The sequence below is a fragment of the Oryzias latipes genome, chromosome 17 (genome assembly GCF_053564925.1).
Source record: "Oryzias latipes strain Hd-rR chromosome 17, Olatipes_Hd-rR_3.1".
Lineage (NCBI taxonomy): Eukaryota > Metazoa > Chordata > Actinopteri > Beloniformes > Adrianichthyidae > Oryzias > Oryzias latipes.
This window is the reverse complement of record NC_136253.1, coordinates 29,299,633-29,312,824: the sequence shown is the minus strand read 5'-3', so window position 1 is coordinate 29,312,824 and position 13,192 is coordinate 29,299,633. Positions and strand designations below refer to the sequence as shown.

The 13,192-nt window shown below is 41.0% G+C and overlaps 1 protein-coding gene across 1 annotated transcript; it reads left to right on the top strand.

Moving 5' to 3' along the window:
* Positions 1-2,812: 2,812 nt before the first annotated feature.
* LOC101159857 (angiomotin-like 2a) lies at positions 2,813-9,715 on the top strand. The gene is made up of 11 exons (XM_004079343.4): positions 2,813-3,050; positions 3,503-4,291; positions 4,733-4,898; positions 6,183-6,327; positions 6,417-6,506; positions 7,094-7,389; positions 7,483-7,658; positions 7,769-7,864; positions 7,953-8,143; positions 8,257-8,376; positions 8,650-9,715. The coding sequence occupies exons 2-11, from the start codon at positions 3,585-3,587 to the stop codon at positions 8,727-8,729; spliced, it is 2,067 nt and encodes a 688-aa protein (XP_004079391.1). The 5' UTR covers positions 2,813-3,050; positions 3,503-3,584; the 3' UTR covers positions 8,730-9,715.
* Positions 9,716-13,192: the final 3,477 nt, after the last annotated feature.

Genomic DNA, 13,192 nt, shown 5'->3' with positions numbered 1-13,192 from the left:
GCATATCAGCCTCAAGCGTATCGATAGCAGGAAGGCTTGAGGTTATGGCCACCCTGAAAGGTGACTTAACACGCCTCTTAGAACTGCATGAAAGTTGTGCTGTGCTGTGCTGCCCTGCAGTGATGTTAAAAATCTTTTAGACTAACACCACAAAGCTCACAGCAGCAGAGTCAGAAAGTACATTTAAAAAGAATACACACTCTGTCTGATGCAATACAACACAAAAATGGATTCAAAAGTGTTTTTATTTGTCCAAATATTTACTTAATAAGAATGATAGTATTTTTATATAAGTTTTTCTTTTAAGATTAGGCTTTCTCTTTTTCAATGTCTGCAAATGCAATTGCGTATCTCAACTCCAGAAACTTGGAAAATGAAAGCGGCTTATCAAAATAAGAAAAGAAATTAAACAAATGGTTAAATATCCGTCAAATATTTGCTTGTTTTATTTGTTTTGCACTAACCAAATTTACAAAAAAACTGTATTTGTCACTTTTTAAATAAAATACACATTTTAAAATGTAAGGATGTAAAGTGTTCAGTTGCTTTGCTAAAACTGTACTGGAGGTAGTTTAGTGAGATAAATAATGCTTTTAATCAAATAATGTTCAGACACAGAAGTGTGTCTCTTTAAGGACACTCGTTAACATATTTCTTTTTCTTTTAGTCATTTATTCACTAAGAATTTTTTTTAGCATTTTAAAACACAGCTCAGTAAAGTTAGAGCCAATGCTTTTAGTTATGTAATTTGGTGTCTTATTCCCATGAAAACCTAAAAGACTGTCATATTTAGCAACTATTTTGCAATGTTAGTGGTTTCTCCCTTAGACTAGCAGGGAATAAACCAAGAAATATAAATTTTGCTCAGCCCCCAGTTCCATCCAGCATGTCCAGACAGACAAAGACAGTTTTTTTTTTTTTTTTTTGGTGTAACATTTTGGGTGTTGTTCCACTGCAGAGGTTAAAAGCAAACACGATTCTCAAAGGGTCAGCCTCACATTCCTCAGCAAGTTCACAGGAAGTGTGTTACAATGGAGAACAAAATGACCAGAGGCGTTGTCCCCCCTGCAGACACACAAACACACACTGACTTCTATCCAAAGAGGAAGTAGTGGGGGGGTGTTAAATGACATGAGCAGGCTTTTGAAAAGGTGGAAACTGTGCTGCTTCACCGTGTGCAACAGCAAGGAAACAAACTAAAACTCCTTTTTGATATAGTCATCGATCCCAACAAAGACAGCATGTCTGTTTTGGAAACAGTCTATTTAATAATACTATTGGCAATGCGTGTCTAAATGAGGAAAGTGAAAATACCAGACACATGATATTGGACATTATCAACAGTTCAACATAATCTCATTGGGGTTTATAGATTTTTAGGTCTAATAAGATTATCAGCCTGGGGCCAGTGGCAACATATGACAATCAATAGCTGTGCCTTTTTTGTGCTCCGTTCTATCATGCTTTCACAGCAGATTGCACTTTTCTTTTTTTTTTTTTGGAAGGGTGGAACTTTGTGGGAAGCATGCAGATTTGGCAGATGTAACCACCTTCCCTGTTTCTGCCTTTTCCTCCTCTGCCTAAAGAGATGTGCGTCATTTTGGGACAGAGACCTCAGTTTTTTTAAAGGCTAGACACTAAAAGTTGTGGTCAAAACAGTAAAACAGCAAAGTTCAAGCAGGCTGCAGCACGAATAAAGTTTAAAACTTGTTTTTTTCCCTCCTTAAAATGTGTTTTGCTGGTTGTTTCTAAATGTTGCTCCTAAATGTAATCTCGTCTAAGTGGAGAGACAGCAGCAGGTTAGCGATTTGGAAGTGTAAATTAGCACAACAGAAGTAAAAAAAAAAAAAAAAAGGTGGCATCCTCCAGGCTCTGTACTATGTTGGGTACAAAGAACCTCTGTGTTTGTACTAATGGGGTTACAAAGATCTCAGATTCCTGAAGACAGCTGCTCAATGCACAAAAACACACACACACGAGCGCGCGTGCACATACACACACATCTAGAGCATGCAACAGCCTCAACATACTCGTACTCACCCGAGAGTGACCTGCACTGAAAGCCACATTGCGAGATTCCTTCAGGCCAACGGCGAGCTGCCACACTGTGTTTAATGCTTATCCTTGTTACATTAGCAGTAGAACACGATCAACTTGGAACATTTGAAGCTAAAACCCTACAGGCTGCACAGTGACCCAAAACGTTTAGTGTCAGGAGTGGGTCACTTTTGGAACATTTTTCTGAGAATTAGCCCAGAACAAAGTGTACAATTGGGGGCTGTAATGATTGAACCCTTAAAGGTACAGCATTCTGTACATTCCACTAATTGCGCTTGTTAGAACTAGTTTATCCAGAAGAAGAGATCCAATATTTTTTGAGACCACTCCAAAGTGGATATCACGTAATATGTATTGCTGCTTTTAAACTTCAGTGAAAAAAGAACGTTTCCAAAAGAAAATAACACACATTTCTGTTAAATATGTTTGTCAATTAACAGAGAAGTGTGTGCTGTTATTGATAACTAATAAGTACTTTTTTAAGCGTTTACTACATTGCAACTAATGACTCATCTTCTAAAGAAACGTTTTAAGTGCAAAACTTCTTTCACATGTATTTTTCCACATTTTCCCATCCTGGACCATCACTCAAGTACAAGAAAAGTTGATTAGAGTAACTTAAAAAAGAAAACTTTTAGTCCACAAACTAAAATGGGCATTTATCTGCTTTTAAAAGTGTCCACTGCTTTCGTTCGCTCCTTGCTCATTCTTCATTGGCCCTATAAAGCGCCCTGCAGCTCCCTCCTCCCCCCTCCCGCGTGGTTTTTATGCTTTTGATGCCCGAGGGACCTCGCGTTTGACATTCCTGGCATTCCGACCGCAGTCCCTCCTCAGTTACTTATTATCACCGCCTGCTTTCCCCGTAGTCACTTTAAAGCAAAAGAGCAGCGCGGCGGGCAACCACATGAGACACCGTTGATTGTGGAAACAGTGGGAATAACTGGAATTTATTTACCTTCAGGAGCGTTTGGCTGCGATGCGCGCGTAAGCGGGTAAGAGGAGCGCCTGTTTTCTGTACGTGGCGCGCTTCGTGAAGGAAAACGAGCTCAAGAACACGGACAAAGAAGCTGTTTTGTAGCGCGGAGTTAAGATAGTAGGACAGGAACAGTTTTAGAGTTTCTAAACTTGTATTTTTTAGCGTTCCAAAAACGCTATTTGAACCTCTGAAGGAAGGAAAGCCACTCGTGCGCTTGTGCTCCCCCGTGAGAGTGGAATGGCGCATGAAATGAACACCACACCGAAATGTTGTCGCTGTTGTCAAAAGGAAACGTGGTCACACAGTTTCCATCCAGCTTGCCATAAAAAAATAGTCATTATATATAGAAGTAATATTATATTTCCTTAAAGGCAGTCTTATTTGGAGACTTTTTTTTTTGAAAGTTTCATTCAAGTTCTGCTTGTTTTATTGACTTGAAATAAAAATCATTGTTTGTCTATGTTTCAGGTTTAAAGCAGTTCTTATTTATTTTCACACTAAAGAGAAGAAAATCTGCTGATCCCCTAAAAAAACGTGCTAACACAGTAGTATGTCATCCACTGAAGAACCGTCCGGGACTGTTCTACACCGACTGATCCAAGAGCAGCTTCGTTATGGGAACCCCACAGACACCCGCACCTTATTGGCCATCCAGCAGCAGGCCCTGCGTGGAGGTAGCAGTGGGAGCAATAGTGGACCCAGCAGTGGTGGCGACATGAGCCGGACCCCTCGATCCTCTCTAGAGAGTCTCAGCCAGGAGGACTCGCTGCTCCCTCAGCTCTCTGCCAGACAGGAGCCTCAAGGCCAGGAGTATCAAGGAGACTACCATCACTCAGAGAGTGACTACCAACTGCATGGGGAGAAGCTGCCAACATATGAGCAGGCCAAAGCTCACTCTCAGTACCTGGCCTCTCACTGGGACCCCATGGGGCCAATGCAGCAGCTCAATGAGGGGCACCTCCTGTTGCATGACGGAGTCTTTCACGAAGAATCAAATGTGCTGGAGCGGAATTGCAGCCATGTCCGGTCACTAAGTGAGCATCGAATGCAGTTATCTCTAGAGAGAAGAGATGCAGAGACTGTTAAAAGCATCTCTCACAGCTACCCCGAACTTCCCTATTACCCAACACAGTGCTTCCAGAGCACAGCACCAAGCCAGGACAAACGCAACCCACCCCCAGAGTACACCGCCCCCATCCACGGCCAAGGATTTATCCCTCATCAGGTCCAGGAACCAGTGCAGGCTCAGCAGCACAGGTATCCATCTGTTTTAGATCAACTTGTCTGTGTTTGTGCATGCATTCCTTTAGACTACTGTAACATGACATCATATTCAGTGGTTTTATTTTTGAGCCCGCCCAACACTTGCTTTTGTGTTTGCACGCGTAAACACATACTTTTGATGTGACTCATGCTGTAACCTGCTTACTGAATCCTATTTCGAAATTCTCCCAGTGGAACAAGCCCAACCCTGTTAGTGTTTGCAATGTTTGGCATCCAAGATTATCTCAAATGCTTGTGGTGCTTTGGCTACTCCTATTATCCTTCGTGTGGGTTCGACTTTTCCCACAGCAGCCTTGATCAGCTGGCTTGCTAATTCATTTATTTTAGTGCACTGCATTAGTCAGACATCATCCCAGAGCCTGTGATGCTGAGAGAGGGAGCTGCCTCTAAGTTGGAAATGTGTTTCTCTTATAGATATGTGCAGTCTGGTCAGTCAACTGAAGTCCCCTGCTACACTTTCAATAGCCTGCCCCCTGCTGGGTTGGAAGAACCAAATCAAGTAGAATTGCTGCTGATGGAAAATGAGAGGCTCAGGCAGGAGCTGGAATCTCACAGGGAGAAAACAGGCCGCATTCAAAAGGTAAGAGAAATGGTGCTTGATGGCACGACTCATGGGAAAAAAAAGTTCTATCTCCTTTAGGGGGAAAATTGGACATATTTTAAAGAAAAATGAATACCCCAACAAGAGAGAATTCCAAACTACACTGACACACCTGTCTGTGGAACTCAAGCTCACACAACAGTTGCTTTCCTGTTATCCAAATCCAGGCTTATCCATTCATCTGGACCTCCAGATGAGATCAGCAGCTGCTACATTTCTCACTACAGAGGCACAAACAGAGGTCACAACCAGCTACTGTGTTTACATGCTCCTTTTACTGCGCTTCTGACCTGGCAGAGGCCAGAAAGCGTGTCCAAGCTTTAGTACCACAGAGGCCATAGATTTTCAGAGCATCCTAGGCCCCCCACACAGAGCATTCAAAGTGATCCTCACTGAGTAGATGTTAGGCAGGTTGGGCCCCTGTAGCAGGGGGTAGGGTGGTGGTGTTAAACTGATGAGTACGAGTCAGAATTTCCATGTTCTCCTGTTTTAAATTGTGGTTCATTTTTCATGATTTGACCAGAGAGGTCCACAATTACTTGTTGAAGTTGGTAAAACAACCTGAGTGACACTTGACACCTCAACCAAACTTTGTAAATCAACTCCACTATGGTGGAGTTATGTCACATGGTTTCCCTTCTTGTCTCAGCGTTAAAGAATGATAATTGCCAGGGTTGGAAAATTTTCTGTCAGGCCGCAGCCCTGAGTAAACATGCCTGAGTGACTCCTGTAATGGTGGGTATTTCATTGCCATTTTTCACAACCCAGCCAGGCGTGCACACCTTCCCTCTTTTGGCAGCCTTCTCACAATCTGTGTCTATATGAGGGAACCTTTGTTTTATCCTCATTAGCATGCGATATAATTGTGTACATGTATGCCTCTGTGTGCGCGCACACACCTGGAACTAAAGCTATCCGCCTCAGGAATGCAGATATAAATCTGTCCCACAGGGAGTGGTGCAAGCTCGAATTCCTTCTCAGAATTATACCACACACAGATACACAGCTGTGGCATTACACAGATTTATTTTAATTTCTTGGAGTCATACTCCAACTGTAACCAAAACTCAAACCTATCTAACCCTAATCTTAGGCTTAACTTAACCCTTATTTTAAACTACCAAAGTGAATGCTCTGTAAACACACATAACTATATATACTTTGTAAAAACATGAATCAACATTTATGTGTCTTTCTAACATGTGAAGAAGTATAAATTCCTCTTTCCTTTTTTTCCCCTCCTTTGTTTTCGCCCTCTTCCAGTTGGAGCAGGAGATCCAGCGTATTTCAGAGGCCTACGAGACACTGATGCAGGGCAGCAAAAAGAGAGAGAACTTGGAGCAGACGCTCAGGAGGAGGCTGGTGGCTGAGATCAGGCGGCTGCAAGATTTCAACAGAGATCTCAGAGGTATAAATCCTGGCCAACATGGAGTCAGTGCTGAGACACCGTCTTCATTTATGATTTAAACTCATTTTCAAACTTTTTTTTTATTATAGAAAACCTTGAAAATGCCAGAACACATGTTGCAAAAGAAGTAGAGGCCGCCGACCATAACCAGCACATCATGGCGAAACTTCTTGAACAAAGTAAGGAGGACAGAAAACTGCAAGAAACCTTATTGCGTCAAACTAGAAGTCAACCAAGTACTGGACTGCACTGAATTGCAACATAGTGCTGGGTGGTTCTTTTTTTATTTACAACATCAAATTTCACTTTAATAATCCTAGTTTATGAGGTAAGACTACTGGCTGATAGGAAATTCAGTCCACTTTCCTTCTTGTGAAAGGTAATGAGAAGTCTCAGGATTCTTAGGGGAGGAGAGGAGGTGGCAGGAATGAGGTTCTCCCCACCTGTTGTGAGCGTGATTTGTGGTGTCTACTAAGGGAACTGGACTCCAGCAGAGTGCTTGTGTTTGCATGGCCTTGATAAGGAATGCTCTGTGCTATGCAATTCAAAGGGATAAGCCGCTGACCCCCGTCCTTCCTCTTCTTTCTTCCTTTTAGCATTCCAGGAGTATTTTCCCAAATGAAGAACACTGCCGCCATGTAGCAATGCTGATACATTTTATGAACTCTTTAAAGAATCTCATGTGCCAAACAAAAAACAGCTAAATTGTATTCTTCAGTGCTGTCTTAAGCTTCAAACCTAACAAGCGTTATTTTATTTCCTTCAGATGAAGAGCAGAACTTTGAGCGGGAGCGTGTGGAGCGAGAAGTGCAGCGTTTGCAAACAAATGTGGAAGAGCAGAACGTTAGGGCGAAGCGGCTCGAGGAAGCGCTGGAGGCAGCTCGAGCACGAGGTCGCCAGCTCGAAGAAGAGCTGAGGAGGAAGAGGGCGTATGTTGAAAAGGTGGAGAGACTTCAGAGTGCTCTGGCGCAGCTGCAGGCCACATGTGAGAAGAGGGAGAGCCTGGAGATGAAGCTTCGGACGAGGCTGGAGCAGGAGCTGAGGAGTCTGAGAGCACAGCAGGTAAAGCTCTTTGTGGCGACACAACAGCTGCTGTTCAGTATATGAACATAATGTTTGAGTGTTTTATACATTTCCCTTGTATTTCATTTTTAGAGGCAGTCTCAGCCTCCTGGAGTCACAATGAGCTCTCTCCAAGAGCGCCTGCGTGAGCGAGAGGAGAGAATCCTGGCTCTGGAAGCAGACATGGTGCGCTGGGAGCAGAAATATCTGGAAGAAAGCACAATGAGGCAGTTTGCCATGGAGGTGGCTGCCACTGCTGCTGCTCAGAGGTAAACAAGTGTTGCTGCTTGGTCCTAACAGAGACAGCTGGGCTTTAGAGCATGATCCAGAATTTCTTTTCAAACCCTAAAACCAGGAACATGTGCCTTTTCTTTTGCAGAGACACCACTATCATCAACCACTCACCCTGTCACTCCTCCAACAACAGCTTCAATGAGGACCTCCCTGATCACAGGAATCAGGAGATGGAGAACAGGTGATCTTTCAGACAAATGCAGAACGTTCTGATCTGTCACAGATTGATATGTTTTTTCTGACTCTTCATATGTTTCTTCTCCATGTAGGATCAGAGCTCTTTATGCACAGATTCTAGAAAAAGATGCTGTGATAAAGATCCTTAACCAGCGGCTGCACCAGGATCAAAGTCAGAAGGAGGAGCAGAGTCCCCAAACAAACAGATACAACTCAACAGAGCCAGTTCCTCCACCTGCCTCCTCCACTCTTTCCATCAATACCATGTGCACCACAAGTACAGGTGAGGGGATTAATGCTATCATTTTCTTTTGGTTGTTTAGGTTAAGTCTGTCTACATTTGCTCAGACAAGTCTGACGGATATTTCTAAAACTGTGTGTGATTTCGTCTTTTAGATGAACGTCTCAAAGACGATCCGACATTACCAGACCGTCAGTCTGAACCTTCAAAGTTGGGACGGCAGCTGGAAGTATCTAAATCCAGAGAGGCTCCCCGCATGACTAAGCTTAACAGTGGTGAGTCTTTTTAGAATTTCAGTATAAAACTTAAGGATTGAAGAGACAGTGCCACATGCGGCTTTACCACCGTTAGCAGCTTTTGGGCCAAACTCACGATAGCTAACGGTGCTTTGAATTGGCAGTCCAGTCATACAGCATCTGCCCGTACCAAAGGATGGTCACGTGGATTCTTAGAAACAGTTAAGATGTGTAGAACATGCACTTTAACCTTTTAGTAGATGGAAGTCTAATCTGTGACTCTCAAAATATTTATTCTTTCTTTTGCTTTAGACAAGGCGGCCTCTAAGAAGTTACCATTGAACCCCTTCAGAGGACTGGACGAGCTGGATGCAGAAGAAATCTTCATATAAGGAACTGCAATGTTGATTTTGAATGAGGGAAGAGACAAAAAAGCAATGAATGCTGAGTATCTGTGAAGGGAGCGAGCGTTGTGAAAAACTGCTGGATTCAAGAATGTAAAGGAAAGAGGCCAACGGAGGAAAAAAAAGACTGTTTTGACATTTGAGGGACAGAGCTGTGCTCTAACCCTTTTTCTCACAGCAAGCTGGACAGCTGCAGGCAGTTTGACTAGCAGAGTGAGAAAAGTTGAATCTTCTGAGGTACTCGGACAGTATTGTGGATTGTAATATGGCAACATGTTCTCAGAGAGTGTATGCCAAAGTATTTATATAAATCTCTCTCTATATATAAATATATATAATTGCTGCTTTCCCCTTTTATTATCCTTTTTAATTATTTTCCTTGTGAGTTAAGAAGCTACATATTTATCTAATCAGGTTTCCACATACCCCAAATATTAACTTAAGCTCTGTGCTCTTCTAGACAAATATTCATTTGGAGGTATCTATGTGACCTGCGTTCCCCTCCTTTCTACAATATGTGGAGTTAATCTTGAGTAATCCCATTACTATTACATAGATTCAATCTTTTTGGAAGAATCCCATTAGTTTGATTAATTAAAATTGATAAGATGTAAAGCTTAGTCTGTTCACATTTCTTCGACCTCGGCTGCTGGTTCTTCTGAGGTTTGAGGCATGTGAACGGTGAACGTTTTAATATATAAAAAGACTGATATTTTGTTTGATGAAAACCAACACAGACCTGATGTGTGTTTGCAGTTTCGGGATGTTTGTCACATCTTTGTGTTGAGTTCCTGTGTCTCATTGTGATGCTGTCCCTTTCTTCCTCTTAAAAGTATGTATGTGTTGAGTAGTTGTGAGCCTGTTCTCTGATGTAGTGATTCTGCTGGTTTGGTCACTACTGATGGGGATTTTTTTGTTTACTGTGAGCTTTGAACTAACAAACAGTTTAATAAATATTATATATTTTATACAAATGGTTGTATTTTCATTTTGCATTCAGATGAACTTTGGTCTTTTTTTAGCAGTTAGTGTTATGCAGCTGGAAAACGCAAACATTTTTCTTTCACAGGAAACAGTTTATGTTTTATTTTTTGAAATAAAATATCTAAGGATGGATGTTTTGTGCTACTCCTGAGTTGCTATCACCCCAGCTCCTCGTTTCTCTTGTTTCACCAGAGAAGAGGACTCTTCATTAGCGAATACCAGAGCCGCATTCTTGTGGGTTCAACTTTCTCGGGTGGCCTGCTCTCTTGTTCTCTTCTTGCAAAGAATAGCGTGCCTGACATAGATCACATTCTCAAAGAGACATGAAACCCAATACATGACAAAGAAAGGTCTCTACCAGATTAGTTGCTAATGCCATTCAAAGTTCCTCTGTATCTTTGCTAACATGCACCGCATTACCTACATACCCCAGTGTCTTCTGATCGAAGCCACACCCAGAGGTGTTCATGTGCTATTATGGGATGTGCCACTGGATACATCACTTTCCAATCTGAAACAAGCAGCACAGAAGGGGAAGAAAAATAGATTGCATGGTGCCATAAAAGTTTGTCTGTTCTAAATAGACTTACCAGTAATTGGGATGAGTTTGGTTCATTGTCAGAAGTCGGAATGTGCATTTTTAAAAATAATATTCACTATACACATTTTTTGGCCTCAAAATAAGACAGGTTTTTTCATCCATCCATCCGTCCGTCCGTCCGTCCGTCCGTCCGTCCGTCCGTCCGTCCGTCCGTCCGTCCGTCCATCCATCCATCCATCCATCATACAACTCTGACTTTTGCAACTTTTTTACATTTATTAGAAAAAAACAAAACAAAACAAAACAAAAAAAAAGCAGTTTCTTTTAAATACTATACAAATAATCCCAAAGCCCTCAGACTGGACAAGCAGAGTTGAACACTGCTTTGGTTTGTTTGATAAGTGAATGAAAATGGATGATAAAACATAACAAGCATGAACTTGAACTGAGAGGATGTGAGGCGGTGAGATAGCACAGATGCTTCTGACAGACTATGTTGTATGGAAAAATACAGAGGGGAACTGTCGGTATGCAATGCCATCAATCTCAGAGTTAGTTCTTATCTGGTGAACTGACTGACAACATTGTGAGGACTCGCCAACATTCCTCTGCAAATGTGAAAGGCAGCTGACATGTTTTAACTGCCTTTTCCCGCACATTTTCTGGGAATCAGTTAGATGAAAGAAGATGTGAGTACAGTAAGTCAGGGGGGGAATTCCTCCATGATAATAAAATACAAAAAATATTTTTCTACAACATTTAGATAAGATAACCTGTTTTTTTTGGTCAGTTATGTAAAAAAAAACAATCACATACTAAACATTTTTTTAAAGACCATGAAAGCAACTTTTTCTTACGATAAAAGCCCAAGTATGAGTTTAAATCTGTCACTACCTGAACCATAAGTCTGCCCCGAGGGCAGCAACTGTAAGTGGGGAGGGAGGAGGTCTCTATTTGATTATATATTTAAAAAAGCAGACATGGTTTGAAAGCCTTCATTTAGCCATGCTTGGACGGACAGGATTTATCAGAATGTACTTCAGAGGTCAACTTCAGCTTTTTATGAACTGTTAAATGTAGATCACAAACCTTGCCATCCTGCCGTCATAACAGGATCCTGCTATATTCAGATAAGCTATAGAGCGTGCTCCATTTTCTGAATGCTTCTTCTGAATGCCACCATAACTGCCTTTTGTAGTTCACACATGCTCTCACAGTATGTTTTGACATCCAATTGTCTAATTGTGGATTCTTCTTACATGTCAGACCAAAGAGCTTTCCATCCAAAGAACCATATTAGTAAGAAAAAAAACAAAAAACACACATAGCTTCAGTGTTTTTTAAATTTTTTTAAATGAAGGGGTTTACTGGTTAATAAAACTGATCTTGTGTAGCTACATATATGGAAGTGTAACATAACATATAAAAACAAATCATAATTTAAAAGGTACATGAAAAAATGTGTGTCTTTGTGTTAAATATGATTAAACTGTGCTGAGATGTGCTCTATGAACCTATTATAATTTCAAAAGCAGGAATTTCTTACGCTGAACAGTGCCACCTGGTGGTGGGTCCGGCTATTTACACATTTACTTAATGTGCTCCCTTTGGTAAAAAGGGGAAAAAGTACAAAGGGGACATTAAAGAAGAAATACAAATGGAAAAAAACTTCCAAACTTAAAAAGATGGATATTTAACATTAATGCCAACAATGTTTAATCCAGGAACCGTATGGTGCTCACCAAAATTTGGAAAATTAAAGTTGAAATGCATTAAAGACAAGTATAACTTGTCAGCAGCAATGTTTTTGTGATGATAGACATACCTAATCTAACAGGAAAATAAATCAAAAATAAATAATCTAGTAAAACCTCGAAATGAAAAATACTGTTTTAAAGAAAAAAAAAAGAGGAAAAAACAAGCCCAAAAAAAAAAAAAGAATAAAAAAGAAACAAAAAAAAAACGTTGTTTAGGAAACTATCAGGTGATTTCATCCTTTTTTTCTACTTCTGCCAGAGTATCTATTTGTCCAAAAGATGGCGACAAAATGCCAAAAATATATTGTTTCTTGTAGGCTTATGTCTAAGGTTCCAATACCGCTGAACCTATACAGAACAAGAAAGTACCCCCTTCTGGCTGATATTAGTGTTTCCTTTTTTGCACAAAACTGTCCATTTGTTTGTGCCAAGGAAGTCCAGCTAACGGCAGGCGCCATTCCTTCACAGTGTCTGCTGACAGAATCTACTGCAAACCTCAGGATGTCTGACCTCGGCTGTGATGTCTACTGGTTTTTTACGTTTAAAAATAAGTCTTCTGTGTAGACACATTTTACTTGTTTTTTCAAATGCGTTCAAGCCACAGCGCTGCGCAAAGTAAAGTGGCATGGACAAGATTGGGCATTCTGAAATCATGAAAAAGAAATTCAAGTTTGGGAGGGAAAAAAATCCACAAATGATGGAAAAAAGACTCATTTGCTTCATACCAACTTGAGTTTACCATGGTCTAAATGTTCTCATGTTGGTTTTATGATTTAGAATTTGTGACAAACTGTTCAGCATTATATCTTTTAGATACAGTTCAGACCAAAAGTTTGGTCCGTACTGCACCTTCTCATTCAAAGAGTTTTTCTTTATTGTCATGACTATGAAAATTGTAGATTCACACTGAAGGCATCAACGCTATGAATTAACACATGTGGAATTTAATACATAACAAAACAGTGTGAAACAACTGAAAATATGTCATGTTGTAGGTTCTTCAAAGTAGCCACCTTTTGCTTTGATTACTGCTTTGCACACTCTTGTCATTCTCTTGATGAGCTTCAAGAGGTAGTCACCTGAAATGGTCTTCCAACAGTCTTGAAGGAGTTCCCAGAGATGCTTAGAACTTGTTGGCCCTTTTGCCTTCACTCTGCTGTCCAGCTCAC

Coding starts and splice junctions, on each gene's coding strand:
- LOC101159857 (XM_004079343.4), top strand. CDS start 3,585: ATGTCATCCACTGAAGAACCGTCCGGGACTGTTCTACACCGACTGATC. Junction 6,328..6,416: donor TTTCAACAGAGATCTCAGAG/GTATAAATCCTG, acceptor TTTTTATTATAG/AAAACCTTGAAAATGCCAGA. Junction 8,144..8,256: donor CATGTGCACCACAAGTACAG/GTGAGGGGATTA, acceptor TTCGTCTTTTAG/ATGAACGTCTCAAAGACGAT.